Source organism: Aspergillus piperis (assembly GCF_003184755.1).
Source record: "Aspergillus piperis CBS 112811 unplaced genomic scaffold BO85scaffold_24, whole genome shotgun sequence".
In the NCBI taxonomy this organism is placed as follows: Eukaryota; Fungi; Ascomycota; class Eurotiomycetes; order Eurotiales; family Aspergillaceae; genus Aspergillus; species Aspergillus piperis.
Genome location: NW_020291614.1, coordinates 369081 through 394540, shown reverse-complemented (window position 1 = coordinate 394540; position 25460 = coordinate 369081). Strand labels below are relative to the sequence as shown.

The following is a 25460-nucleotide window of genomic DNA, read 5'->3' as shown; positions in this document are numbered from 1 at the left end:
CATGCCTTAATAATAAGGTGTCATTCACATTCCATTAACTCCGTAGTTTAATATCATTCATAATAGTTCTACGCGTTTAAGCATTATCATCCTAGTATATACTAATACACATCAATCCCAGCTCCGCCATTCATCCTCTCGCCCGTGCATCTCCTCTTCGCTCATATCTCCCTCGCTGTCCTGCCCCCGCAGCCGTGGTGACATCGGCGCCAATGTCTTCATCGACACGCCCGTGTTCGGCCGCTCCGGGTCACGCACCACATCCAGTGGTTGGTTCGGCGTCCAGTTGGCTGCGGCAGATGCACCCCAGGCATGGCTGTTGTTCATGTTCCGCTGGTACAGGTCCCGCTGATATTGCTGTTGCTCCGCCGCCTCCCGCTCCCGTCGCTGCCGCACGCGATCGCGCGCCTCCATGAACTTCGCGCTCGGCTCCCAGTGCCAGCCATCGCCTGTCGTCGTACACACCGGCACTGGCCACAGCAGCGGACGGTCACCGAACAAGTGCCGCAGATTGCGTCGCCATCCCAGGTCGAATGCGTGTGGCATTTTCTCGCTGTCCTCCTCGTCCAGGTAGTTCTGATACCGGTCGTGCTCACGCTGGCGCTCCATCTCGGCGTATGATCGCGACAATGCCTGCTGTGCGGGTGACATCCGCATCCCGGACGGTGATACACTGGGCGGAGGAGTCGGTTCCTCGCCCTCTTCGGCCCGCGTCACTCCCGGGATCGCATTCGCGTGGGCGTCGAGGATCTGTCCTCCGTAGTCCTGCAGCCGGTGACCGAAGCCTTCTCGATCGCCCCCTTCGCTGCCCAGCACATTCTCGTAGCGGTGGCGATCCAGCGCTTTCCGCAACGGAGACACATACCGGGTCTTCTCCAGACACTCAATCGTCGTGATTCCCCGCAACGCCAGGCTGATATGCCAGACGGTAAAACCTGACAGCACCAGGCCAATAATACCACCCAGCACTGCCAGCAACACCACGTTGATCGGCAGCATCTTATCCACATCGATATATTTACTGTCGTCCAGCATTTCCGTCCATATCCACAGCGCCGCGACGATGAAATCCACCCAGCAGAAGATCGACGTATATATCAAGAACAGCAGAAATGCTTTGTAGTTGTACAGTCCGACACATGTCGCCAGCCACGGACAGTGGTGATCCATCTTCAGCACGCAGCGCTTGCACGTCGAGCAGTGGTGCGCCCGGTCCGGTTTTGGGCACTGACATTTCTTGCAGAATCGGGATCCACCGGTCGAACTTACGGTGTAGGCGGTATATTGTGGTAGTTCGGTCACTGGAAGTGCACTATATTCATGTCGACCGCGGCCGCTGGGAGTGAGAGGGGATCCGGGATCGGTGAAGACGGCGACCGTGTAGCATGCGTTGAGGCAGATGTAGAGGATGATTCCGAGGAAGGAGCTTGGGATACCTAGTTCGTAGGTCTGTAAGCATATGAGTGAAACACTGAGAAACCACGGTTACACACCGATCCAAGCACTCTCAGACGGCTTGAAGCCGACACTGGCCTCGACCCAGACAGCCCATGTTGTTAGGCTGTAGACGAATGCCAGAGGAAAAAATGATGCTGCCGTGCAGCAGTAGCGTTCAATGCGGAGAGCCCAGGCCCGCGGACGTCGTTTCGGCCACGAAGGCGAGGATGGAGGTGAGGCTGCCAGTGTTGCCATGGTCATGGGGAGTATGGAGTATCAGCGAGATGACATCCACGTTGCGAGCGACGATTCAAATCATGGCGATAACCGAATATACAAGGGTGTGGTGTCAGCAGCGCAGCGGTGACAACTCGAATGTACAACAGTTGGAGAATACACTCTACTATAAACGAGTCTAGAAAGGAGTCAAGTGGGAATGAGAGATGACGGGGAGAGCGGAAGTGGAGGGAAGGAATGGAACTGATGGATCTGGCGATCTGAGGCACCACATTATTCTTACGTTACATGTACCGTACCGCACAGCCACGGTTTGCCGATCACATGCGCCTATATTTAGATTGTGGCTCGGCACCTGTTGGTTGTTCACAAAACAGCTGCCTGGTATTATTTACTCTCAACTACCGCGCAATCATAATCATTTATCATTGGGATTTCCATCCCATACTATGGTATAAACATGAGTCGCTGGTGCAACTACAGCACCAGATACAAGTATCCCAAACGCCGCTGATACTGCCTCGATATATGATAACCGCAGATGCGACAGGATATCCTAAGAAACCAGACCAAACCATATACCAGAGAGTATAACACAGTGAAGAAAAGAAAATTTCGGAATGTAGTCGCTCAGGAGGTCTTCGTTGTCGTTGTCGTCGTCAATTGGCCTTCTTCGCACCATCCATTGACAGGCTGCGACACAAGTTAGCACGAGCGTATCCCACCAGCATTGCGTTACTTACCAGACAACTCAACCGGTAGCACCAGGAACAGTTGGACTTGGGATACTTGTAGAAATCGACAATCAGAAGGATAAAGCCGACGAGCACCGCGACCAAGGCGCCCGCGCGAACCAACCACCATGCCCACCACAGTGGCTTCCGACCTCGGAAGAAGTTCACTGGGTTCCACTTGTTGTTGCTAGCGCCTGCTCCGGTGCGAGTCCGACGTCCCTTGAGGAAATCAACTAGGCTAGGTCCAGTATTGACCTTCTGGTTGTCATCGGGCGTGGGAGTGCCCGCCCCGCCGCTCATGGCAACGTACGGATTCCGCGCCAGGCCAATCCTCTCGCGCAACGCGTTAGGCGACCGAAGAAGACACAAGCCCAGAGCCAGCCCCATGATGAAGCCTCCAATGTGAGCAAAATTATCCAATCCTGGCAAAAGCCCCAACACGAACGACACCGCAATACCCAGGATCATAATAATCAACTCCACCCAAGGAGAAGCGCGGTCCTTCCAGGTATATAGGAGGTCCAAGATGAATAGAGCGAGGATGCCGAATAGAGCACCAGAGCAGCCGCACGACGCCTCGCCCTGCCCAGCATAGTTGCCGCCCAAAACAAAGCCCCAAATTCCACTGGCCACATAAACCAGGAAATACCGCCACCAGCCGATCATCCGCTCCATGTCAACTCCCATGGTCAACTGCACGATCAGGTTGAAGCCGATGTGGATGAATCCGGTGTGGATAAACATGGGAATAATAAACCGGAACCATTGATTGGGCGCCGGGTTGTCGTCAAGCGATCCGTGTGGATGAGGGTTCGGTACACCGTTGAAACCGCACGCTTCGGACAGTGTGCACTCGGTCGCCGACGTGGTGGCATTCGGGCAAGAGAAGAGAATTGTTTCGTTGGCGTTCTGAATGCCAGGTACGTTCTTCATGCATGGTGTGTAGCGCGATCCCATGTAGATTTGCATGTACGAGGATGGTCCGATCATCACGTTGAAGGATGGTTTCGTCTCGATAGGAGAGCCTGTAAATTGAGCTGCAGAAATATTAGATGGATGGATTGCAAGGGACCTCTTTGCCAGCCGGACATACCATTCTTCACCAATTCCACGATGAACACGATGATCTGAACCAACGTAAACGCATATGTTACCCACGGGATCTTCTTCTGGAAGAATCCCTTCTTCCTATTCCTGTTCCTCCGCGCTGTCGGAGCGACCGATGGTTCGATATCTTCAGGGGTGGGCGAATAATGAGTCGGCTGGTGCATCCAGTTCGGCGGCGGAGATCCATTCGCATATTGATTGCTCTTCAGCGGAATGTTTTCAGAGTAGGTTTCATCATTCAGCCTTCCACCAGCTGCATATGCTTGGTCGGAACCGAGAGATTGTTGACTGTGGTGAAGTTGCGGATCGGCTGCCGTGGGCTCGTAAGGATGTGTGTGGAAGTCAGGATGGCCTGGGGTCGGAATGTTATCGAAGTGAGGATTAGCTTGCTCATAGGAAGGCGGGTTGTTGCTATAACCGCCATGGTAGTAGCTGTTGGCTGCCATATTGAATGGACAGCCGGGCGGGCGAAAAGCGCAGACAAGGAGGTCGTGTGTCAATCAGGTCAGTGTGATTGCCGAGTGCAAGCGATTGTCCGGTAAGCTTTTGGATAGCCGATCGTGTGGTTGCGTAGTAAACAGTAAGAAATTATTTTTTTTTTCCCTTCTGCGAACGAGGATGGTTTGTTGACAGGGGGTTGTCTGGCAGAGATGACGACGGCACGTTTGGCGGGCAACAAGCAGGGCTGAAACAATCAATCAGAGAAATGCCCCTGACCCGGAACCGACCTTGAACTGCGGCAAATGGCCCCCAACGATCCAACCAAACGAAGGATCTATCTCTCTCCAGCGGAATTCAAGGGGAAAAAAGAAGTAACGAGAGATTCTTCCACCCAAAATACACAGACAAGGGACGGGGAATAACACGGTCAAGAGAAGGACAAATGAACGAAAAGCCGGTGAGATAATAAAAGATGGGGAAGAAAGACACAGGACGAAGTTTAGGCAGGCGGTTTTCAGTCTGGGCGGGCGACTATTTTTGGGCGCTGCTGATCTCCAAGAAACTTCGTCGTCAGCCGCCAGTCCAAATGGAAAAACACTCCCCGATGACTGAGCAACGCGGATCCAGTCATTGTGAAGCGTCAGTTTGGTTGTGTTCCCGCAGGCCACGCAACATCCCGCCGACCGTGAATATGGCTTTGAGGCTATGGCACAGCAGAGCAGTATTTAGTTACTAGTGACCCGTTGCATCATGGCGGTGTTCCCCCCCACCACGATTTAAAGACAGGGCTGGGCATGTTGTGGCTGGTTATCGTTGGCGTATGCCTCTCTCCACTTCATTAGCAAAGAGTTATTGTGTGCAGCAGCGTGTCTACTCTTGACCGACATCCCCTTCCAGCCTTGTCATAATCATGTCCCCTGTTTAACTATCAACCCGATCGCATGCTCGTGTCCACGCATGCTTCCTTACACAGTTAGTACTTCAGTACTTACGAACAACACTAAGTGATGAGGGAAATCACATCCCTTGCTGCAGACCAATCATACACGGGTTCATATTTGACATTAAGCATTACTAGACATTTAACAATACCATTCGCCTAAACCCACACGAGGTTCATCTGTACATCGATTCGCGTGTGGAATCCGATCTGGGAGACATCCTATACCCCCCCGACCCTGTTGTCCGGAGCGACTCATTATACAAGCCAAGGAGGTAAAACCAAGAATCCAAACTCACGAGCTCCCAACCCAGGACTGAAGGGTCGGGTGCTCCCGTCTCTATCAGGGTGGAATGCCACATTACTTGCCGTCCTACACGCTGGGTCCGCGTGTTCGCATTAAAAATCGATGCCTTTCCGTTCAATTCATTAAGTCTGTGCGCAGCAACGCGCTAAAGGTTGATCATAGTAGTCCCGGAACGCCACGGCAACGCCATCATATAAATCGAATGTACGGAGTACAACAGGGTCTATCCCAACCCTCACGCGTCAGCTGCACAACGCACTGTGTAACTCAAATCAGCGATTACTTACCATTATGACAGACCCTGTTGTCTTATACCAAAAAAAAGCAAATAAACCAAGAGCAAAAATAATATAGTCGTGATGTTGGTCAGGCAGATGCGCTTGACCAATGGTCAGGTGATTCGCTTAGGTGGAAGGCGTGGATATCGAGTTGACGTGCGAGTCGAGGATGCCCAAGGCTGCACCCATTTCCTCGCTGCTGTGTCCGGTCAACAGCCATACGAGACGGCTGAGCTTCTGGTACAGCAACGCGGGGAAATAAACCAGCAGTGCCCAGAACAGCAAGGACAAGACGACCATCACGAAGGTGTTGGCCACCAGCTTCTCCCCTGGCGTCATTACATAGAGTCCAAATGTAACCTCGTAGCGGTAGTATTCCAGCCGGATACGGTCGACAGATCGCTGCAAGATGTTGCGCCGGGGTTGCTTCATGGACAAATGACTCGAACAAGGGGAGTTCGTCATGGTGGAGGAGTATTTGTTGATCAGCTCATCCACTGCAGCCGGCGCATGCGACGAGATATGTGTGGAGGTGGAGGGGGTGTAGAACGACTGCATTTCCGTTGCCATTGTCAAACAACACTAGAGGAGTCGCACTGAAAGGGCCGTTGCTTCCCTGCGCTACACGTTGTCGAGTGCTCAGCGCTTTCCTGTCCGCTGCCTCGGTCGGATATCGTGCTGAGCAATCGCTCGGGAGTGACGCAGGTCCTTTGGCTCTGAATTAACTGGCCGTTAAGATCCTAATCAATCTGGGGCGAGCGTCTCCGGGTCTCCGCGTCTCAATAGTCGGCCGTGAAGGGGGTTTGATTTATCGAGGTAAAACTCCGTTAAGATTGGCTATGGGGGGGGAAAGGACCGACGCGAGAAGATCGGAAGCCGGGGAAGGCTTAAGAACTAAACAGACCGTTGCTGAGAAATACAGAAGCGGGGTCAACGCAAGAGAGGATACAAGTAGCGGAGATTAAGAGGAAGAGGAGGAGAGCAAGCAGTAACCGACTAAGACACCAGGGGAGGATGAAGTGAGAGTTGAGTTGGGGGAAGATGGAGGAGAAAATCGGTAAGGCGCGGATCGAGGAAAAGCCGCCGTGAGGGATGATTGGAAGATGGAAGGTCTGCTCAGGCAATAGTCCAACTAGTCCAGCTCCAGGGCGTCCTGGCCAAGAATTAATTCGAACTAAACAGCCGCGGATGACTCCAGTGTCTGGGATGGTGCAGAGTCCAACTGCTGCAGAGTTGCTGGATCATCGTCATAGAAATTAATTTGCAATGCGACGCTCGCGAGGGCGACTCGGTCATTGGCCGCAACCGGCGCCCGGAAGTCATTTGCTGGGAGGAGCTTCGGCTCTATCGGCATCGCCCGCGTCGGTGGTGGTTCCTTCCTTGGTTCTGTGTGGTTTGATTTTTTTTTTTTTTTTTCTTCTTCTTTTTTTCTTCTTCTGTTTTTTTCTCTTGTTTTCTTCCTCTTCTTGTTTTCCCTCCTTCCTCTAGACAGTATGTTCTCCATCTTCAGCCCCGTCCACTCGAACCTTGATCCCTATAACACACTTAACTATTCCCGTAATCAGTAATTCTTCCTTCCTCTGCCTAATTTACGGGAAATACATCATCCCGATGGAGCCCAACCTTCTTTGCCCCGGACTTTCCACTTTAAGAAGCTCATCCCCCCCTAGCTAGCATATCTCGCGCGATAAGAGGCGGCAGGGCGTCCACGAGCGTTCACATTATGATAGTCCATGTGTGCCCAGTTCCTTGCATAAAGTTCATAACGCCCTTGATCGCGCACGTCCCCCTTCGTTGAGGTAAGCGGCTGTGATACCCGTCGGAGTGGAGACTCCCGCAGCCAGATGGTCGCTCATTCTATGGAGCAAAGGGAAAATAACTGCGGTGCCATGCAGGTTGGACGTTCAATAGAAGTATCGGGAACTAAATACCCTGCAGCAAGTCTGTTAGCAGATTAGGTATCACAATCTTTGTGTGTTGTGTAACTCTGGCTGCTGGTCTTCCATTTCGGAACCAGGAACCTTCCCCGGCTAGTTTGAACTATCCTGGTCAGTCGAGTTACCTTGGCACGATGATCTACCGTGGTTGGATTCGCAGCCGTCTGAGAAGCATAAGCAATTCGAACTAAGCAGAATCTTTATTGAGAGATTGTTGTCGATGAACTGGCCAAAGTTACGACCTTGACTCTGGTGGTAAATGCCGGGTGTAAAATCTCTGGGTTCTGTCGGACTTTTGTTGTGGTTGCATGGCGCGAAATGAAATATATCTTCATTCACTCAAGAAACTGCGGCCTTTGGCATGCTCTCATAGTCACTACTTGACTGCGGACCACACATACCATGTTTGGAATATTGTCCTGCCAAAGCAGTCATGGCGAAATTCCCTTGTAGGATTATGTGCACATGTGGCCTTACACCATGTCAAACTTGATTGGTAGCTCAATGCGCAGTCTGCCATCTGCCATGTGACACGTATCAATCCAGCGAGCACACGTCGAGAACAATCGCATTCTGCATGCTCAGGCCACTGGGAAAGTCGAGTAGGTCGATGGTCAATGGGTTTGGCATACGGCAGATGATTAGCCTCCTGTGCGACGAGAGTTTCATCAACATGTGAGTTACACGTTATCCCTATTTGGTTTCTTACCCGTGCGCGTTAGTCATTGCGACTTCGATTAGCATCCTTAAAGTGAAGGTAAGGGTGATTAAAATGTTCAAGATATTGAGGAGAAGCGAATCAATAAATACACCCGGTGCTGGATGATTTCTTAGGTAATGTGTAAAAGCCCGGCCTGTTCCGGAGATAGCTTAATCTGGTAACTAAGAATAGAATACCGATTCACGTATATGGGCCGTACTGAAGGCTTTATCTACTGTATTGGAAAACATTGTTACATGCATAGGGCTGACTTTATGAGGTCAGCATGTAATGTGGCTCCATTGAGAGTTTAATCGACAATCTGAGCTTAGTGTAACTTCCTATAAGACCAGTCAATGCACTTGAGAATCTGCGAATATGCCCTACCACTAGGTCTCACAATGTAATTGATGGCGAGCTCGATGCTTCTAGCTTTTGTTGTCATAGAAGTTTTTGAAATAATTATCCATACGGATGGATGCAATCCCCTCGCCGCGCGCGCCGCATGACCTGTTAAAATCTTGTGAAATCTTCCATTCTTCCCACTCGGTCAAGCGAATAGTTTCTGAGTAACCTGCCAAACCAAGCCCATTAGCTAGGGGCTTGCATCAAACGATTCTAATAGTCTTGCTTCTCATACTCACATGCTCAAAGACAGTACAAAAAGGCTTCCGATCTAATATTGTTTCCTAATTGATGAAGCGGCTCCATTAATACTTACTCAGGTCGCCTTTGGCGGACGTATTGATTGGCCAAATGTATGTATGTTCCGTTTTCTCGTGATATTTGTTAGCAGCAGCTAGGTTAGAAGGACTGTTGCGAGAAGATGTACAGCTTTATCTGACAGCAAAACCCGACGGATTTTAGGGCGACAGATGGATGAACTTCAAGAATATACAACGCCAGATTATTTCAAGTTTGCTGAAAGCTTAGCTCTCTGAACTGTCCGCGCAAGCAAGAAGTCGACCTCTTGCTATGTGATCTTCTGCTCCATACCTTTTTCGACTCGCCTGACTTAATCACAGAAGAGAGCTTGCGATGGTGCCCCAAGACATTCATTCACGGCCTCCACCATCGCCAACTCCATTCCGGGAATACTGTCGGTATTAATCGAGTTACATCATGTGCAACGCCCTGGGTAATTCATATCAACTAATGCGCTCTTCATCTCTAGTGCAATATGGTCGAAGGCTACTAGAACCAATATGGTTCTTCCTGTCATTCTATACCCAGACTCAGACTAGCCCACCATATGTCGACATCCCATTCTTGGTCTTTGCCCGTGCATCATGTGGTCTAGAACTTGCTGACACACACAATCGCGCCATAATTTTGCACCACAACGCCCATAGAAGACCTCAGTGCCTTAGTTTTGTCTCACTATAGTTTTTTTTTGTTGAAGGAATTCGAGATCTGTCCAAATCAACGGGCACTTATTCCCCACTTAGCACCAAAAACCAGCCAGCTGTCACAAAGCGTCCGAGCGTCCGGACCGCCACGGCAAAGCCCAGAGCTCATAACCATTCGTCTACCCACGACTAGACATGTATCCTAAGTTAGCGACATGAGCGCGAAGACTAGCACGAGTCGCATATGTCTGCTTGGCAGCTAGAAAATTACGATTCATACAGGTAGTATGTACGAGTGTCTTGGACATGAGATTCCTTGTCAAGGTCTCCCAGATGCAAAACCTGGAACTACATTTCCGTATCTGTTATAAGTGCATTCCTATATTCAGAACACAAACTGCAGCTCATGAAGTTATAAGGAAAGTTCTACGCGAGCTCGTATGGGAATTCCTCAGCTTCTATGCAGGCATATTCCTGATTAACTTTAGACTTGGAAGCGCGGCAAACACGGAACGTGCGGAACGTCGGGCGCTGTACCTTGTAGGGTTGGCCCGTTGCAAAGGTACCTACAAGATATATGGGTCATGATTGGTTCTTTCCTTTCAATATTATCAACGGAATAACACGACGATCTTCATTTTATATTTATCTGATAACCAAATCAGTGATAGGTATTGCCCCCTAAACCAGGATCACAAAATGTGTGGAATATTGCTGTTTAGTAACATGAGTAGCAGACATGTGTGGATTGGTCTTTCGCCATGACTCGCGTAGTCAAGTACATGTCCGATGTAATGCGCCAATGCTGCATTGGTCAAGACGAAGGAGGGGCATTTCAGCACTTGTGATATTAAACACCGATGGGAGGGTGTCCACCTCGGGAGTACTTACCCGAAGGGTCTTTTCTCTACGCACAGCTTCAACAACAACCCGAGCAGAATATCTTTTCTTCACCCTTCTGACTGGCTGGCCTTTACTTCCGACACAATGCATACACTAGTAGAAAGAATCTGCAGTCGCCCGTGGATAATGCTACAGCTGAGATCTTATCTGACCAGTCCATAACACTCTATCTTTTTCGAGAAAAACATCTTCGAATCGTGCACGAAGTTGATCCCTCGGGCTGAGACCACATCCCTTCTGTCTTTGCCTCCGTCCAGAAAAATTTGCTCAACATGGTGGTGTGCTTGCAAGCGAGCTTGACAAAGTGCTTGATGCAAATCTGTTTGGCTGAACCACCGCATCACTTCTCAGCTTCGGAGACAGACACTGGCTGAGGATTCCTACGCGGCATTGTCATGGGCCGGAAATTATTTGCGTGGTCTTGGAATTGGTCCAGACCGCCTGCAGCAGCTCAGAAATCCGCTGGTGACAGACTAGGAGCAGACACTGTACTCTTGGCAAGAGGCCATAGAGCACTCAAGATAACCGAGCAACTACTCTTTCTCTCCGCCAATGCTCGATGATCGTAAAGTAAGAGTCTTGGCACAGCAATATCTCGACATGAATAGCGGGACCTACGTTACAACTCAGGATCAACGTACCAGGGCCACACTGGAACAAAGACGCCAGCCATCGCCGCACCGGGGAAGATAGAAGATTACTCGGCGCTTCCGCCGCTGTACATCGATGTCGGCTCATGTCAATCATGCAAAAAACAGAATGTGGCTTACGCCACAAGATTTCTGGATTACCGATCACAGGCCGATCTACATGTATGGCGTGGCGGTTCTCATGAATGACAACGCGCAGGAGTCCAGAGATTGGACCATCTGTACTACACACATCTGAGGGATGGATGGCGAGAAAAGTTGCAATGTGAGAGGGAATTATTATCCGGGGGAGGGAAGGCTGTTTCATGTACAGGCGACTGACCTTGTAAAGACTAAAGAACCAGGCGTCAGTAAATTGAGGAGATGGAAGCCATATTGGACCAAATCAGAACGCTAGACGTATCGCTTATAATCTGTGTGTTGTAGAGATGTTACAGTGAAAAAGCCATTTGTGTTGATTGTGGGAGATGAAGGGAATCACCTGATTTCCTCGACTTCCCTCCTTCCAGTTTCTAGCCTCTTCGACCTCTTCGTCGGAGGACAGGCAACCAACCCAGCAAAACTCTTGCCAGCACATACAAGGATTCCTGGGCACGAGAAAAAAAAATCTGAATCTATACAACAAACAAACAGGTGGCCACAGGCTAAGTACATACCCCGCATGGTTGACGCATAATAGCGGCTGACATATAGGCAATGTGTTCGCCTGGGCTCGGATCTAGACTGTGGCACATTTTTCCGCGGATGGTCAAACTGTCAGTCTTTCTAGGGGCATATTTCATTGAGAAATAGTACACTATGTCACTTCAACCGATTTCTTGAATACATCAAGTCACGATTTAGATTGAAAGCTGATGTTCCGGTTAGCACTAACATTGTTGTTTGTGTAGATTTGTTTACTATACTCTCAACAGTGCCATCGCCCCCATACACACCCGTGACATTCCTCAGCTAAAGGGAAAAATTTCTTTCCTGGGCTTTTCCACTTCCTGCAGTGAGACGAGTTGGCCAATTTGGCCCGTTTGTGGATCATACCGAGAGTGGAGGCAGGGATTATCGCTGAGCTTCGCTAGTCGACGGAGATGCTGGCTTATGCACGATGCCCGACAGCTGTCGTTGAGCAAAAGCTCTGCCGACAACCCCAAAAATACTCTGTGCAGTGTTATATTAATTAGTCGTCTTTAGTGTCGGGTATACCCCGTGACAAGGGTACATGGTCCTATCACCGTGCCTGTCAACTATTTTCCAGTCTGCGCCGGGCGCCCCCACCTGCTGTTAGTCTGACAGACGGTGGCGAGGAAGGATTTTCCAGGCCTCCTTACTGGTGCAATGCGCCAAGGAGGTACTGCGTACTGGGCAAGCCGTTAAGTAGCGCGGTGGCGAACTTTATATTTGCTACTGAAACAGATTTTGATATACCCGACAACCAGGATGGCAGACTGCAGCGTCTGCAACTGGACCCGCTCCTTTCCAGAACATAAATTGGCTATTAGAACAATGAGAGAAGGATGTAGTGGCAGGCAGGACCTGAGTTTTCAAAACATCAGTGTGAATAACCCGTTTCAAGGGCGTCTACGGCTCATTGACTATATCGTTGCCTCTACATTATCCTGATTTCTTTCTTGTGCGGTGCACCATGTCTAGAAACTGGAACTCCCGCTTCGACATAGTAGCGAGCTTGTAAGTTTCCTTACTTCTCTCTGATAGTGGGAGAGGCGCAGGCTGTTAACACATGATATTCTCTGTCAGAAGGGCCGCTAGACCAGTGTTCCAGACAGCACAGCTCGATATCACAGGAATCCCTGTTGTCAGCGACCAACAAAGTCTTCCAATTGAGTTGTCGAGGACCGAGGAGAGCCATCTACTCAACACGGGCTGGCCCCATGTCCAATCGCTCTGGCCCATCCTTGGGGTGGGAGAGTTCCAGGCCTATTACGATTCCCTGTGGACGCCGAGACGCAAAGTCCGGCAGTCATCAGCTCTTGTCGACAGTTTACTTGCCATTTGCATGCAGGTCACCAGTACTGCTGTCTCCAATAATGGATCAGGTCGCAGCAATGTTCGGATAGCCGGGCAACAGCTTTATAATCGCACCCGGCAACTTCTTCTAGAAGAGGAACAGGCGGCCCCAACGCTGGCCACGGTGCAGACTTTCATCTTCTCGAGCATCTATTTGCTGTACACAGACCGCATTGAGCCTGCATACGCCACGATCGACGGCGCAGTGCGTTTGGCATATGGGCTAGACCTCCACTACGATCCACCAGAGGGTATGGATGCGAGGCAGCGGGAGGTCCGGCGCCGGGTGTGGTGGGCTTTGTATACATTGGAGAGCTATCTCACGACTAGTATGGGACTGCCATCTCTCATCGTACAGGGTGAGGTATCATGCGGCTGGCCGACGATCTCCCCAATGAGCGGCTCAAGCTCGAATCACTTTCAAGTGCACTGGGCCAAGCTGCTCATGTCAATTCAGATCGTACGCACAGTCTTTGACCAACAACAAAAGGACATTCTCCGGGAAACCTACGAGACCGACATTAGCAACCTACCTGGCCTCCTGGAGTCTATCGCGATGTTCATGGTGCGACCTCTCAAGGCTGTCCGGGAAGGGCTTAAAGCAGTCCCTTCTCCGTTGCGGATTCCTCGAAAAGACGGTAGTCGGGGGTTCTCATTCCTCTTGAAAGGAGCAACTGTTAGTCTAGACGGTAAAGCCCCCTTATGGCTTCAGCGGCAGCAGTATGCCCTGGAAATCAGCTACCATAGTCTGAGTCTGGCGGTTTTACGACCTTTTCTCTACTTGCAGGGCGGCGATTCGGGCTCCATGCCGCGAGCACATGCGCACGCTGTCACTGGCGTGAAGCATGCCGTCACCTTAACGGTGATCTGCCACCAGTGTCTGACTGAAAGTGAAAGTCTTGCGAGGAGTCTCCCGATGTTCCGCTGCCAGTGGGATAGCTGCCTATACCTCATTACCTTCATTTTGGCCAATCCAATGTGTACCTTCGCTGCAGAAGCCCAAAATGCGGTGGATACTGCTGAGGTCGCATTTGCTATTCTCGTGAACAGTCTAGGGTTGTCGTGCCGAGCGTCAGAGATCATGGATGATCTTCGCAGGCGCGCAGAAGAGATGGTTCATCCTCCTGCACGCATGGTGTCACCAAGCCAGCCCGCATCGTGCATTGAGTCCGCAGCAGCATCCTCTCCAGGGTCTCATGTATCTAGCGGCGTCGTATCCGATCATGGCCATCTGGGCGCGTTTGAGGGGGCACAAATTCCACCCACGGTTGACCCATCAATTGGCTCTGATGTGGGTAGACTCGAATTTTTCACAGCGACAGAGTCCGAGCTATCAATGGAATCGGCGTTTGACGTGTCTAGCCTGGCACAGGAAGTACCGAGTTGGACCGACCACAGCATGTTGGCAATTAACATGAGTTGGGTGGGGGACAATATACTAGTTGAACCGTGGCAAAGTAATATGGATCATGTGTTTAGATAGAAATGGAACAGTTTAGACGGATCTAAGACATGCGTAGAGAGGGCATCTGAGTTCACATCCCGAAGTGCAGTCGGAATTTCCGACGATGGTGTGCCGAGCTGCAGGTAGTATAAATTTTAATTGTTTTCGGAGAAACCCCGCCCACCGCAGCTGAAGCTGAGACCCACCGGCCCGGGCCGGACTGTTTTAAATCTCCACTTGATATGTGCTGATCTCTATAACTGGCCGACACGGACTGCTAAGTACTGTGTACTTTTTACCCAGACAATGTCTTCTCAGTTCTCCCTTAATCAATCAAAAAACACTTTTCATTCTCTCACCCCTCCCCCAGCCCCCCTCACCCACACAAACCAACTAAATAGACAATCTAAACAGCCTGACACGCCACAAACCCATCATATTCCTCCGCCCCGGTATGCGTAATCAATCCCGCAAACTCATCCTCCCCATTAAAGATAATCCGATCCGCACCAGGAGAACCCCCATCATAGACCTTGTAGTCATCCAGAATCGGGTACTCGTAGTATGTTCCCGAGACGGTGAAATCGAACCCTTCGTAGTCGTGGTACACGTGCGGGTAGTCGTCGATTGTTCGCCCTTCTTCGTGTAAGGAGTACCCCTTTGCTTGCGCTTTGCTGATGTCGCTCGCCCAGTAGCAGTGGCTGCCGCAGTAGTAGACGCATTTCGAGTCGGAGCGGGATTCAGAGGGGGTGTGGGTGTTGGGGGAGGGGGCGGCGAGGGTAGATGTTAGGAAGATGGGGAGGAGGGTGAGGATTGTCTATAAGGTGGTTATTAGAGGGTGTTGGTGAGCTTAAGATGGGATAGAATGGGACAGGAGTGGGAAGGTGTGTATGTACCTTGAGTTGAAACATTGTGTTTTCCTTAATGGATGGTCTCTACTTATTTTTTCTTTTTTTTCTTCTGTCTTTGTTCTTGTCTGATGGTGTCAGAGACGAAGAGGATTCTCCTCCCTATTTATAGTACTCTGAATCCTCCCAGTACACCATTAATTATCCCATCTTCGTCACTGTATGCAGTCTATTCATGTAGCCATTAACATGAGCTCCACAAAGCAACCATCGATGCTAACAAGAATAATATCAACTCCGACGGAGATCGAGTACCTCAGGCCAGACTAACATCCTTTAACCCCTCCCTTGTTACCCAATTATAGTCTGAACATAATCAAACAAGCAGACGCCAAGAAAAGAACAAGCATCCCCCAAGATAAGCCACGTTCTCACATTACTCGTCGAGAAAAGAGATTTATCTCCTGAGGATCACATATACTAATTAATCCTCGGTAGCGTCCATCCGGCTAGGAACTCCGTCGGATGCTCCGGATAGAACCCACTCTTATTTTCATGTGTTCTCCAATGAGTGCTGGTCTTGGCTTCATGTGCGCGGGTATATATTTTTTTCTGGGGGTTATGGGTTATGGGTTTCTTGGTTCTTGAAGGATTTGTGCATGGGTAGTAGTGGGTGCTTGTTTTTTTGTTGGGGGATCGGAGTTCTTCGGACTGGATTAGGGCACGTGGTTGGGTGACTGGATTGTGAGAGTATATGAGACTGAAGATGTAGTTCACTTGGAGTGGGGGATGGATGCATCGGTGTACTGTTACTGTTGCGGGTGGCGCGGGAGCCCACCCCCCGCTGTACGCCCCGTGCCTTGGTTTAAAGCTGTAGGATTCATATTATGAATGCACATAGCCAGGAATGGTATGGTCCCGATGGTGCTGCCCTTTGAGTATGAACTCGAATCATGCCACGCTGTGTTTTAGTTGCTGAGCAAGGTGCTCCATGTTGATGAGTAGAGATATATGATATGATAACTAACTGAGCATTATAGATAAATAGTGGCCAAACGAGGGTGCATTCTTAAGCAGGCCGCTAGTCTCTTAATCCTGCACCAATAATATTCCAATAGCACCCATCTTATGGATAGATAACACAGCCCTCATTGGTGCCGAAGTACAATTATAGACGTCTTGGTCTCCAGATCGTAGAAGTGTATCTCCTCAATACGTAGTCCTACACGCTCGGCCAGCTCCGTCCATTGCTTCTTGGTTCGCTCCTTACCACCAAGTGAGATCATCAGTGATATATCAGCCAGTGTCGCTTGCCATGATGCAGTCACATCTGGTAGCACCATCTCGTCCACGAGGATTCTTGAGTCAGGCCCCATGGCAGTGGCCAGGTGTTGAAGGATCTGGGTGCATTGAGAATCCGGGTAGTCGTGAAGGATCCGTCGCAGGTAGTAGAACCTTGCTCCTGTTAAATCGAAGTTCTGGTTAGATGGTGATTGATATAGAGATATAGGATCTGCTCACCATTTATGGTCTGTGGCTGAAAAATGTCGTGAGCCATGACCTGGATACCGTCCAGGGGAGCAAGGTGGTCGACCGCTTCGGGCAGGTCCTGCAGCACAAGGCGTCCTCGGAGATAGGGATACTTGTCCCTGAGTTGAATACACTGGTGGCCATGGCCACCGCCGACATCGACGAAGAAAGGCTCTCCAGGATGCACTGCGCTTGGAGCAACGCGATCAGCTTCTTGGTGGAAGAGGTCGAAATCCGAAAACCAGTTCGAGGACTGAAGACCGGTCATGACTTGTTGTAAAGAATTAAACAGCTTTGGATGCTTGGATAACCACTCAAAACAGGTGAGGTCTGTTTGAAAGGCTGTTTGAAATGGGGTGGTTTTGTTATTTGTAATATCATCGTAGTTATTTTCTGCGAAGAACGCCGGAAATGCTTGACTGGCTGGCCCACAGGTTTCGAATCTGACATATGGATAAGTAAGCCAAAAACTCTAGTCTATATACCATGAACAGATCTTACGCGTAGAGTACGAATGCTTCCGAACGCTCATCGGCAAGCATCATGGTTGTTCGCTTGGCTCGGAATTGTCCTACAGTCGTCTCTTCGATGATACCATTTGCTGCAAGGTAACGAAGAATGCGTTCTGTGTTGCAAGTAAATGTAATGTTAGTTCCCCTAAATGCCTGCAGCTTCGATGAAAGATGCTCACCCAGAAGCCGCAGGTCAACCCTCAGATCCTTTGCCAGTCCCGATGCTGTCCATACGCGGTCGTCCACAGCCATTTTCCGGAAAAGGCCAGCATTCATTCCGAGCATGATGACAGAGACTCTGAGGTGCTAGGAAACGTGTCAGATAATGGGCGATATGATACATGGAGAACGCAGAGTACAGAGTTAAGAAGATCCATGATCATATCCATCGGGCTCTGAAGTTCCGGCAGGAGGGAGCGGAGATCATTATAAATGCTGGTGCGACCTGGCTCATCAGCCGTGCCGGCCAGGGTACGAATCTGATCGATGATAGAGTCCATTGGAAACGAATTGAGTGGTCTGGCGCATAGAAGACTAGCAGCACCATTGGATTTTATAGAGCTTCAGATCAGGGCTTGGCTCTCTCCGCGGAATATCCGCGGACTACACCAACGATGATTGGCTAGACTGAGGAGCCTTCGGATCCTTCGCCACCCTCGTGTCGACCCTCACGTCTTTTGTTGTGCATTAGCCATTACCATTGTTCCATTTGAATATTTAGACGTCAAAGAAGTGCAGGATGCCTCCTCGATCACATATAGAAAAGCAAAATTCCCGCTTGAGGCCTGTCTCGTGTCACTTTTGTCGGTCGCGAAAACTACGGTGCAGCCGTCAGCTTCCCTGCTCCAATTGCATCAGCCGTGGAATTGATTGCGGGCTGTATTCAGCTCCAGCAGCAAGTGACAGCACTCATAATAATGATAGCCACGGGACGGCTGATATTTTGACACGCCTACAACGGCTAGAGGACATCGTTCTTCGAACGAACAGTCAATCTATTCGAGCGCAAGATGCAAAGACAGATCGTCGTAGGAGTCCACCACAGTTAGCACGAAAGGATAAGCAGGCTGCAGCGGATGCAATATGGCTCGAAGCAGAGTGCGCAAGTCAGATATCTTGTGTAAGTGTGGTTCAAACTTCTGCCGGGACTCGAGCAGCTAACCAACACAGCGTTCGGTCGGAACCGATACGGCGACCTTTCGATCATGTTCGATATGGAGTATAAGCAGTGTTATGACTATTGAAAGTACCAGTTCAGGCCATTTGGTGAGAAGTTTTTCATTCCCACTATACCAGGAGTCCGTGGTTCTGCTTGAAAAATACTTGCGTGATATCATCTACATTCATCACGTTGTCCTTAGCGGTCCACTGCGTACAATGGTCGATAACATCTACAATGACATTGAGCATCAAGCGCCTGTAAGTCCTGGCCAGGTGGCACTTCTTTTTAGCATCCTGTCGAGTGCGATGTATACATGGACTCGGACAGATTCAGCCAATGCACCCTTTGCGGACCCCTCGAAGGTTAATGCAACATCTTCCCTATGGGTGAAGGGAACTCTCGACTTGCTAGATCACTGTCGTCGCATATCCCTTCAATCCATCGAAGCCATCCAGGCAATGATCATCATATCCTTTGTCATCGCTAATCTGGAAGGTATCAGTGCTCGATTCCGTGACCTGTTGTCAACAGCCATAACAGCAGCGCGAGAACTCTCGTTGCACAAAGTCGACCATCAACCAGAGATAGACGGAAAAGAGGAAACACTTGCTGACTCTGTTGACTCTGAAATGAAGCGCAGAGTATGGTGGTATCTGGTTGCTACGGATTGGTATGTATCATCGCCCACCGTTGCTCTCGCCGAAGCCGTTACTGAGTGGCACAGGATGGCATCACAATTCCCTGGTCCTCATAGAGGCACCTACAGCATTAACCCGTTACATATGGTGGTCAAAAAGCCTCGTAATGTTGACGATGAAAATCTTATGGCTGGTTCCCCCATCATTGACCGACCCAGGGAGCAACCTACCGAGATCGCATATAGCCTTCAGCGTATCAAGCTGGCAGAGATATGTCGGGAAGTCATAGACTCATCTTCCATGACCACATTTAATGACGGCGATATGGAGCCTGGGCGGCTTTTGGGGGTGGACAAGAGGATTGTTACATTCATCGTACAATTACCACAGTTCTTCCGCCTGGATGGAGATGCTCTCGACGGCCTCATTGCCAAGTACCCGAACATTGCTCCCGGAATCATGATTCAGCGGTACATCATCAATTCCTTGGTTCACTCACAACGGTGCCGACTACATCTCCCGTACTTAGCCCGCGGCTTGGTCGATCCGACGTATGCCCCCTCAAGAGAGGCTTGCCTGGAAGCAGCTCGGCGTGTCATACAGGCAGAAAGAATGCTGGCAAGCGAGGATATCCCGTTTGTGCTTACGAGGCTGAAGTTCTCCGGAATCTTGCAGTGTGTTGGTATCGCGATTATAGCCCTCTTTCTGGACATGTGTCTTTCTCAGGAACCTGGACCTCGGCAAGCGCGCCGGGCGGAAGTAGTCGATGCATGTAGCATTCTGAAGGACGCCACAAAAGACTCTCCCGTTGCCATCAGGCTTCTTGAATCGTTCCAGCGAGTTGTGCGAAAGCATGATATGTCGGTCAGCGAGGTCATTTCTGAGTCCCTCTGTGCCGACAGCAGCTCATCCAGCCTGACCGAGATCATTGCCGACGAACCGGACAGCATACCAGCTCTTCCCCACCTGGATGAGGTTTGGCAGATTTCGCAAACAGACGCGAACATCCAAGCATTCGATTGGGATGCCTTGTTCCTTGAACTTGATTGTCCGATGTTGTCGAGCTAGCTACCTTGGCGGTGCCACAAATGCTTCTTCGCAGCCTGAGGCATTAACAGTTATCAGGCACTAGCCACCCTAATCCGATCACGTGGCATGCATACTGAAGGCTAAACAGTAAAGCAGGCATTGTGAGTGGATGCCCATACTTGCAGTCTGCTTGCACTTGGAACGTTAAAGACGTTACAAAGTATGACCCTGTTTCACGTAGAAAGCGGGCGGAGAATCGCACATCTCTACCTCAATAGGCAGGAGGCGTTTAGGTGGGATGAAGCCGTGACAGATGAACACTAGTTGGTCAATTGTTGAGCCAGCGTCACGGCTGTAATGGTAGTCATCTAGTGATTACTGGGTCTCTGTGGTCGTTCAATTGTTGTAATTAGGACTGCAATACGGGATAATATCCGGTTCCTGATCCTGAGTCGAGGAGCACAAAGGAAAAGAAAGAGTGTCAAGTGGATGGAGAAGAGTGGGGGGCGGGTGACATCATCTGCACTGGGGCGGTGCAAGATGGCATTAAGCAATTCCCCCCAATGGGCCTGCTGCCCTTCTGTCTCCCTCTGGCTGCTCGTTTCTCCCACCCCCGTGTTTCGGCTGTCCCGTCTCGACCAGCTGCAATCTCTCCTGCTGGCTGGCCATCTCTCCCATCCCATTCTTTTACCCCCAGCTGTACCTCCGACCTTGCAATGGCCGCCGAAGAAGATCCGCTCATTCAGGCCCTGCCGCCGGCCACTGACTACCTCACCTATCTCACCCTCCTCGAATACCAACTCACCCCCGCCCGCCTTCCCATCCTCCACAAGCTCCTTCAGGATGAAGTCCTGACGACTAACATCGGCTGGGACTTGGTGCAGCTGTTGCTGCCCATGTTGCCCCAATCCCTCGATTGCCTGCACGACATTGCCCGCCTGGGCAACCCAAGAGAGGTGCTATTGCGAGTTTCCGATGCGCTCATGCAGTTACAGCCCGAGGACGAGGATGATGATAGCGACGATGGCGCGGCTAAGGCTGATGAAGCGTCGCAAGATGCTACGGACGGCGCATCGAAAAATGTGGCCCTGCCGCGCCATATCTTGCAGTTCAATACTCTGATCTCGATGCTATCGGTTCTCCATTCCCGTATCCAGACCAAATCCCCAAGTCGGTTCCTAGCGACATCGCTGCAGGCTGTACTGGAGGCATATACCCTCATGCCTACGAACGAGACAACGTATGCGATGCTGGAGTTTTTCAGAGACGTCTCGCCATCCAAGAGGCCGGCACCGCCACCCAGAGTGCCCAGCGAGTCGAGCGTGCTGCGTCTTTCGGAGAAAACAGCACCGGATCCGGAAGCAGAGGTCCAGACCCCTTCCCCGGCAAGCGATGATGAGTCGGTTCTGGTTCAGAAGTTTCTACAATTCGGTCTCATCGAGGTTCTCAAGTCATACCTGCTGAGCTTCACTGGGCCGTCAGACCCGGGTATGTCCTGGGCGATTAGACTGCAGGAGAAGTTGCAACCCGGTCTGCGTCTGGCCAAGCAGGAGACACCGAGCGATGCATTTGCCAGTCATAAAGAGCTGAAAGAGAGGGACATGATCATTGCCAAGATCACGGTAGGTTACCAACAACCTGCTATCTGGGTTTCACTAACGGCCGCAGGCTCTATCCCGAGATTTTGGTCTCAATGACCAGAAACTGCTTGAAATTGCCCTTCAATCCCCGAAGGACCAGCCTCTTCCTCTAGACTTCGAGGAGCCGCCCAAGAAGGCGGATGAGATTCCGTTAGAAAGACACGGCTCCTTGTTGCTGCTCGCGGCGCGGGCGGCTACCGCAGAACTGTTCTCCTCTGGCCAAGTCAGTCCGATCGCCATATTCCCTGACTTGGCACGGATCTTCCAGAACTTCGTCGGAGGATACAATTCTCCAGACGAAGTGGCATTCGGACAGCCCCAAGTGCTGCTGGACTCTCTGCTCACGCTGACGGTCTTTTCCATGCAAAAGCCAAGCGAGACGACACCCCACGAGAAGGACTTCATTGACTTTGTGCTGACCTTGACTGCTTGCACTGCGCGTCAAAATTATAGCTCCGTCCGACGCATTCCTGGAACGATCATCCGGACGCATCCATCGCAGGTCACCCAGTTCAAAGTGATCCGAACCGTTTTGGAAGACGACCGCTTCCAGAGCGTCAAGGATAGTGCGATTGGATGGCTCAAGACGGGTATCCTTGAAGCAGCAAACTCGTCCAAGGCTGGCACTTCAGCAGAGCCCAGCGTCTACCTCGACCCGCACTACTTCTCGGTGCTGTTCCCTTCGCTCTTCAATTCCTCCGACTTGTTCATGAACGTGTCATCCGACCTCGTCGCTTCCTTCATAAAATTCTCCCAGACTCTATCCCCCTCCATCCATGCGGCTCTCAGCCTCTACTACACCATCGTATCTTCAACACACCTGCGCAAGCAGCTCCAGCTCGAAAAGACCTACGTCTACTTCCGCAATCGCTTCCTCGAGCCCCTCAAGTCCCTCTGCCATGCCTTCGAAGCCGACCTGGCGCAAAACGGTGGCGACGGGAAGATCGAGGCAGCAGTCGGCGAGAGCCTAAGCCAAGTCGGAATGGCGCGCTCGGTCGGCTTGATCTCATACATGCTGGAACAAGTCGAAGACGCGGTCGGAGAGACTTTTGTGGATGAGTCGGACATGCCGGAGCCGAGTGCGGACGATATCGCGCGGGTGGATATGATTCGGAAGGAGACGTCTCCTTGAACGAGGGTTCTGTACATAGTTGATTCCGGCCTGAGGAATTCAATGTGCAGGCCTATTGATACCTCTTGCTATATGATGAGATAGAGCTAGTGGCTAAATACATGGAAGCGGCTGCTTATGTTGATATTTGAAAAACATTCCATTGTGCACCATTAAATTACTGATGATACTATCACTAAACGAAGACAACTACAACTACACAATACACTACTACCTTCTCTCCCCTTCAGACTACAAAGCTACAATCTCATCCACCCCCCTTCCGAACAGGAACCCCATCCTGCACCTCCCCAAAGTCCCCCAAATCCCACTCCCCCACACAGGTAAAGTCATACTCCGCCTTCCGAAGACTATCCCTCTGCGCCCGCAGAAACGCATCCAGCTCGCACCACCCATCACTCCGAAACGAACACTCAGGAAGACTCTGATGTAGCGGCACCGTGCGCTGATTAAGCAGGAAATGCACGTACCCAGTCTCCCCTGTATCTTTCATATAGGTATCCTGATGAGGATCATGGGTACGATGCGGGTTGATCTTATGTGGAGCGCGGATGATCTCGATGTTAAGACGGCCGGCGAAGGGGATGATTTTTGCTGTTTGGAAATTGTGGTCGCGGGGTAAGTGAGTCTCATTCGTATCAGTGTAATCTGGGAATGGGAGGTCAGCGAACTGTCGTAGTCCGAAGGCAGTGAGGACACCAAGGAGGATCTTGTCGTGGACGAAGTCGAAGTAGAGGGATTGGTTTGTGGGGAAGGTGGTTGGGTTGGTGTTCAGGGTGAGATTCGCGGCGGAGGATGATCCCTCTGTTGAGAATGAGCGGTTCTCGACGCGTGCGAGGAACTCTTCTACCCAAGTGATGCCCATTGCGCGACTGATGGGACATTGAAACCCTGCGTTGCCGCCGAAGGTGAGGTCGTAGGTGTAGGAGAAGCCTTTCCATTCGGGGAAGGTGAAGAGGGCGCACCAGGGGCTGTAGCCGAGGGCGACGGTTTCGTAGGCGCATAGGGTTTGCGCGGTGAAGGTGTCGTTGGTGGTCCAGTGGTAGTTGGTGGAGAGGTGGTTGAGGTGGTGGGTGCGGTGGGCGAGGTAGTGGGATTTCCATTTGGTGACGGTGTTGGATACGTAGTCGTCAAAGGAGATGTTCATGGCGTTGGGACAGGCGTTTTTGGCTTGCAGGGAGGTGTTGAAGTTCTGCTCTTCGATCATGGCGAGTAGGTTTACGTGCTCGTCCCAGTCGAGGTGGAAGAAGCCCGCGAGGAAGTTCTCGGCGCTTTTGAGCATGCGGTCTTGAGTGGTGGTGCGGGCGACGATCTTGGTTCCGGGGGTGTAGAGATGGCCGTAGTTGAAGAAGTTGAGAATGCCGCTTTCTAGGAGGTCTTCTCGGCCTCGCGGGGTGAGGATGTTGGCGCCGAGGGTGTAGGTCCAGTTGTGGATAAAAGAGAGTTCGTCGTAGAAGATGGCGCCGTGGAATGTAGCGTTGGTGAGGGCCTTAGCCCAGTTGGCGAAGTCGTCGCCTTCGTCTTTGTTGGGATAGCGTGACCCGTGTCGGTGCAGCATGTGCATTTGCGTGATGTTTGAGCCTCTGGGGCGTGGGTATTCGTCTACACCGAATCCGTCGGATCGGGGGTAGTAGGGACTGTCGGGCTATGTAGCCGCTTGTTGGAAGTGAGACACAGAGTGAATTTACCTCAAGATGCCCATGTGGTGGAAGATATTGCGGTCTTTGGCTCCGTGGATAGGCTGCGATGTCTCCAGCGGATGGTTGGCTGTGTAGGTGGCCGGGTTGCCAAAGGGAGCAGGGTTCGTCTGCGCCAGAAACGGCGCAGCCCCGGTCGCCGTGTATCCTGAACTGTTAGTCAAGCAAGCGAAAAGGGAGAGGCGCACACCTGGGAAGCTTTGCGGTCGGGTTTTGAACCATTCTGGCTCTGTGGTGGTGGGTGCCACTCCTATCACATACTGATCGTTGGCCGAGACATGCGAGACAAGGAGCAGAGGGAGAATTGGCCAGCAGATGAAGAATCTCATTTTGCAAGAAGCATCATTTTGGAGGCGTTGATGAAGATAAATTCAGGGTAGGTATTATAGCCAAATTTGTAAGGAGTAGTTATTTACGTCAGTGCATCTGCCATGTAAGTACCCTGGAGCCGGGTGCGAGGGTCATTGTCACTAATCCTGGTTGGCACTTGGCATCTATGTCTAACTCCAGATATGACGAGGATCGAGTACCGAGATAGAGGGGAATGCGATATATTGGAAACTTGATTCGTGTGAACCGTGGATGGCGTCTCCGCACTTGGCTATCTTACCTCACCATCTGGTCAATGCTCGTTCCTGTTATCATTCGATCTCCAATCAGACATGAAAACACCGTCCGACTAAAGGGTGATTCTGCAACTTAGAGGTGGCTGTGATACAGTATAATATTGACTACCTTCAACAATCTCAACAATCTTCGATAAAAGGTGCTTTTGGTAAACTGCCTAGT

At 50.9% G+C, this 25460-nt stretch overlaps 9 protein-coding genes across 9 annotated transcripts; 4 read left to right on the top strand and 5 right to left on the bottom strand.

The window, feature by feature from the left end:
• Positions 1–111: 111 nt before the first annotated feature.
• Positions 112–3939, bottom strand: BO85DRAFT_463102 (rhomboid-domain-containing protein; the record flags this gene model as incomplete). The annotated part of the gene is made up of 6 exons (XM_025661898.1): positions 112–1449; positions 1514–1561; positions 1958–2004; positions 2414–3445; positions 3502–3718; positions 3766–3939. The coding sequence occupies 6 exons, from the start codon at positions 3937–3939 to the stop codon at positions 112–114; spliced, it is 2856 nt and encodes a 951-aa protein (XP_025511328.1).
• A 1668-nt stretch (positions 3940–5607) lies between these two features.
• Positions 5608–6051, bottom strand: BO85DRAFT_442397 (serine palmitoyltransferase small subunit family protein; the record flags this gene model as incomplete). Its single annotated transcript, XM_025658837.1, has 1 exon — positions 5608–6051. One exon carries the CDS (start codon positions 6049–6051, stop codon positions 5608–5610), a length of 444 nt encoding a protein of 147 aa, XP_025511327.1.
• A 4993-nt stretch (positions 6052–11044) lies between these two features.
• On the top strand, positions 11045–11209 carry BO85DRAFT_381646 (uncharacterized protein; the record flags this gene model as incomplete). Its single annotated transcript, XM_025656432.1, has 1 exon — positions 11045–11209. A coding segment is annotated over one exon (165 nt), but the record flags the coding sequence as incomplete, so codon positions are not given.
• Positions 11210–12268: 1059 nt separating this feature from the next.
• BO85DRAFT_157348 (fungal specific transcription factor domain-containing protein) lies at positions 12269–14573 on the top strand. The gene is made up of 2 exons (XM_025654203.1): positions 12269–12700; positions 12773–14573. The coding sequence occupies exons 1-2, from the start codon at positions 12657–12659 to the stop codon at positions 14520–14522; spliced, it is 1794 nt and encodes a 597-aa protein (XP_025511325.1). The 5' UTR covers positions 12269–12656; the 3' UTR covers positions 14523–14573.
• Positions 14574–14800: 227 nt separating this feature from the next.
• On the bottom strand, positions 14801–15452 carry BO85DRAFT_157333 (ribonuclease-domain-containing protein). The gene is made up of 2 exons (XM_025654202.1): positions 15380–15452; positions 14801–15300 (listed from the first exon to the last, which is right to left on the bottom strand). Exons 1-2 carry the CDS (start codon positions 15392–15394, stop codon positions 14890–14892), a joined length of 426 nt encoding a protein of 141 aa, XP_025511324.1. The 5' UTR covers positions 15395–15452; the 3' UTR covers positions 14801–14889.
• Positions 15453–16479: 1027 nt separating this feature from the next.
• On the bottom strand, positions 16480–17873 carry BO85DRAFT_429634 (O-methyltransferase; the record flags this gene model as incomplete). Its single annotated transcript, XM_025658257.1, has 5 exons — positions 16480–16793; positions 16853–17304; positions 17363–17486; positions 17553–17679; positions 17733–17873. The coding sequence occupies 5 exons, from the start codon at positions 17871–17873 to the stop codon at positions 16480–16482; spliced, it is 1158 nt and encodes a 385-aa protein (XP_025511323.1).
• A 583-nt stretch (positions 17874–18456) lies between these two features.
• BO85DRAFT_442393 (fungal specific transcription factor domain-containing protein) lies at positions 18457–20241 on the top strand (the record flags this gene model as incomplete). The annotated part of the gene is made up of 2 exons (XM_025658836.1): positions 18457–18493; positions 18632–20241. 2 exons carry the CDS (start codon positions 18457–18459, stop codon positions 20239–20241), a joined length of 1647 nt encoding a protein of 548 aa, XP_025511322.1.
• A 566-nt stretch (positions 20242–20807) lies between these two features.
• On the top strand, positions 20808–23104 carry BO85DRAFT_406010 (uncharacterized protein). The gene is made up of 2 exons (XM_025657321.1): positions 20808–21824; positions 21871–23104. The coding sequence occupies exons 1-2, from the start codon at positions 20919–20921 to the stop codon at positions 22972–22974; spliced, it is 2010 nt and encodes a 669-aa protein (XP_025511321.1). The 5' UTR covers positions 20808–20918; the 3' UTR covers positions 22975–23104.
• Positions 23105–23221: 117 nt separating this feature from the next.
• Positions 23222–25376, bottom strand: BO85DRAFT_471983 (histidine phosphatase family protein; the record flags this gene model as incomplete). The annotated part of the gene is made up of 2 exons (XM_025662526.1): positions 24663–25376; positions 23222–24611 (listed from the first exon to the last, which is right to left on the bottom strand). The coding sequence occupies exons 1-2, from the start codon at positions 24998–25000 to the stop codon at positions 23222–23224; spliced, it is 1728 nt and encodes a 575-aa protein (XP_025511320.1). The 5' UTR covers positions 25001–25376.
• Between the last annotated feature and the right edge of the window lie 84 nt (positions 25377–25460).

Coding starts and splice junctions, on each gene's coding strand:
- BO85DRAFT_157348 (XM_025654203.1), top strand. CDS start 12,657: ATGTCTAGAAACTGGAACTCCCGCTTCGACATAGTAGCGAGCTT. Junction 12,701..12,772: donor TTCGACATAGTAGCGAGCTT/GTAAGTTTCCTT, acceptor CTCTGTCAGAAG/GGCCGCTAGACCAGTGTTCC.
- BO85DRAFT_406010 (XM_025657321.1), top strand. CDS start 20,919: ATGGCCGCCGAAGAAGATCCGCTCATTCAGGCCCTGCCGCCGGCCACT. Junction 21,825..21,870: donor TGATCATTGCCAAGATCACG/GTAGGTTACCAA, acceptor TAACGGCCGCAG/GCTCTATCCCGAGATTTTGG.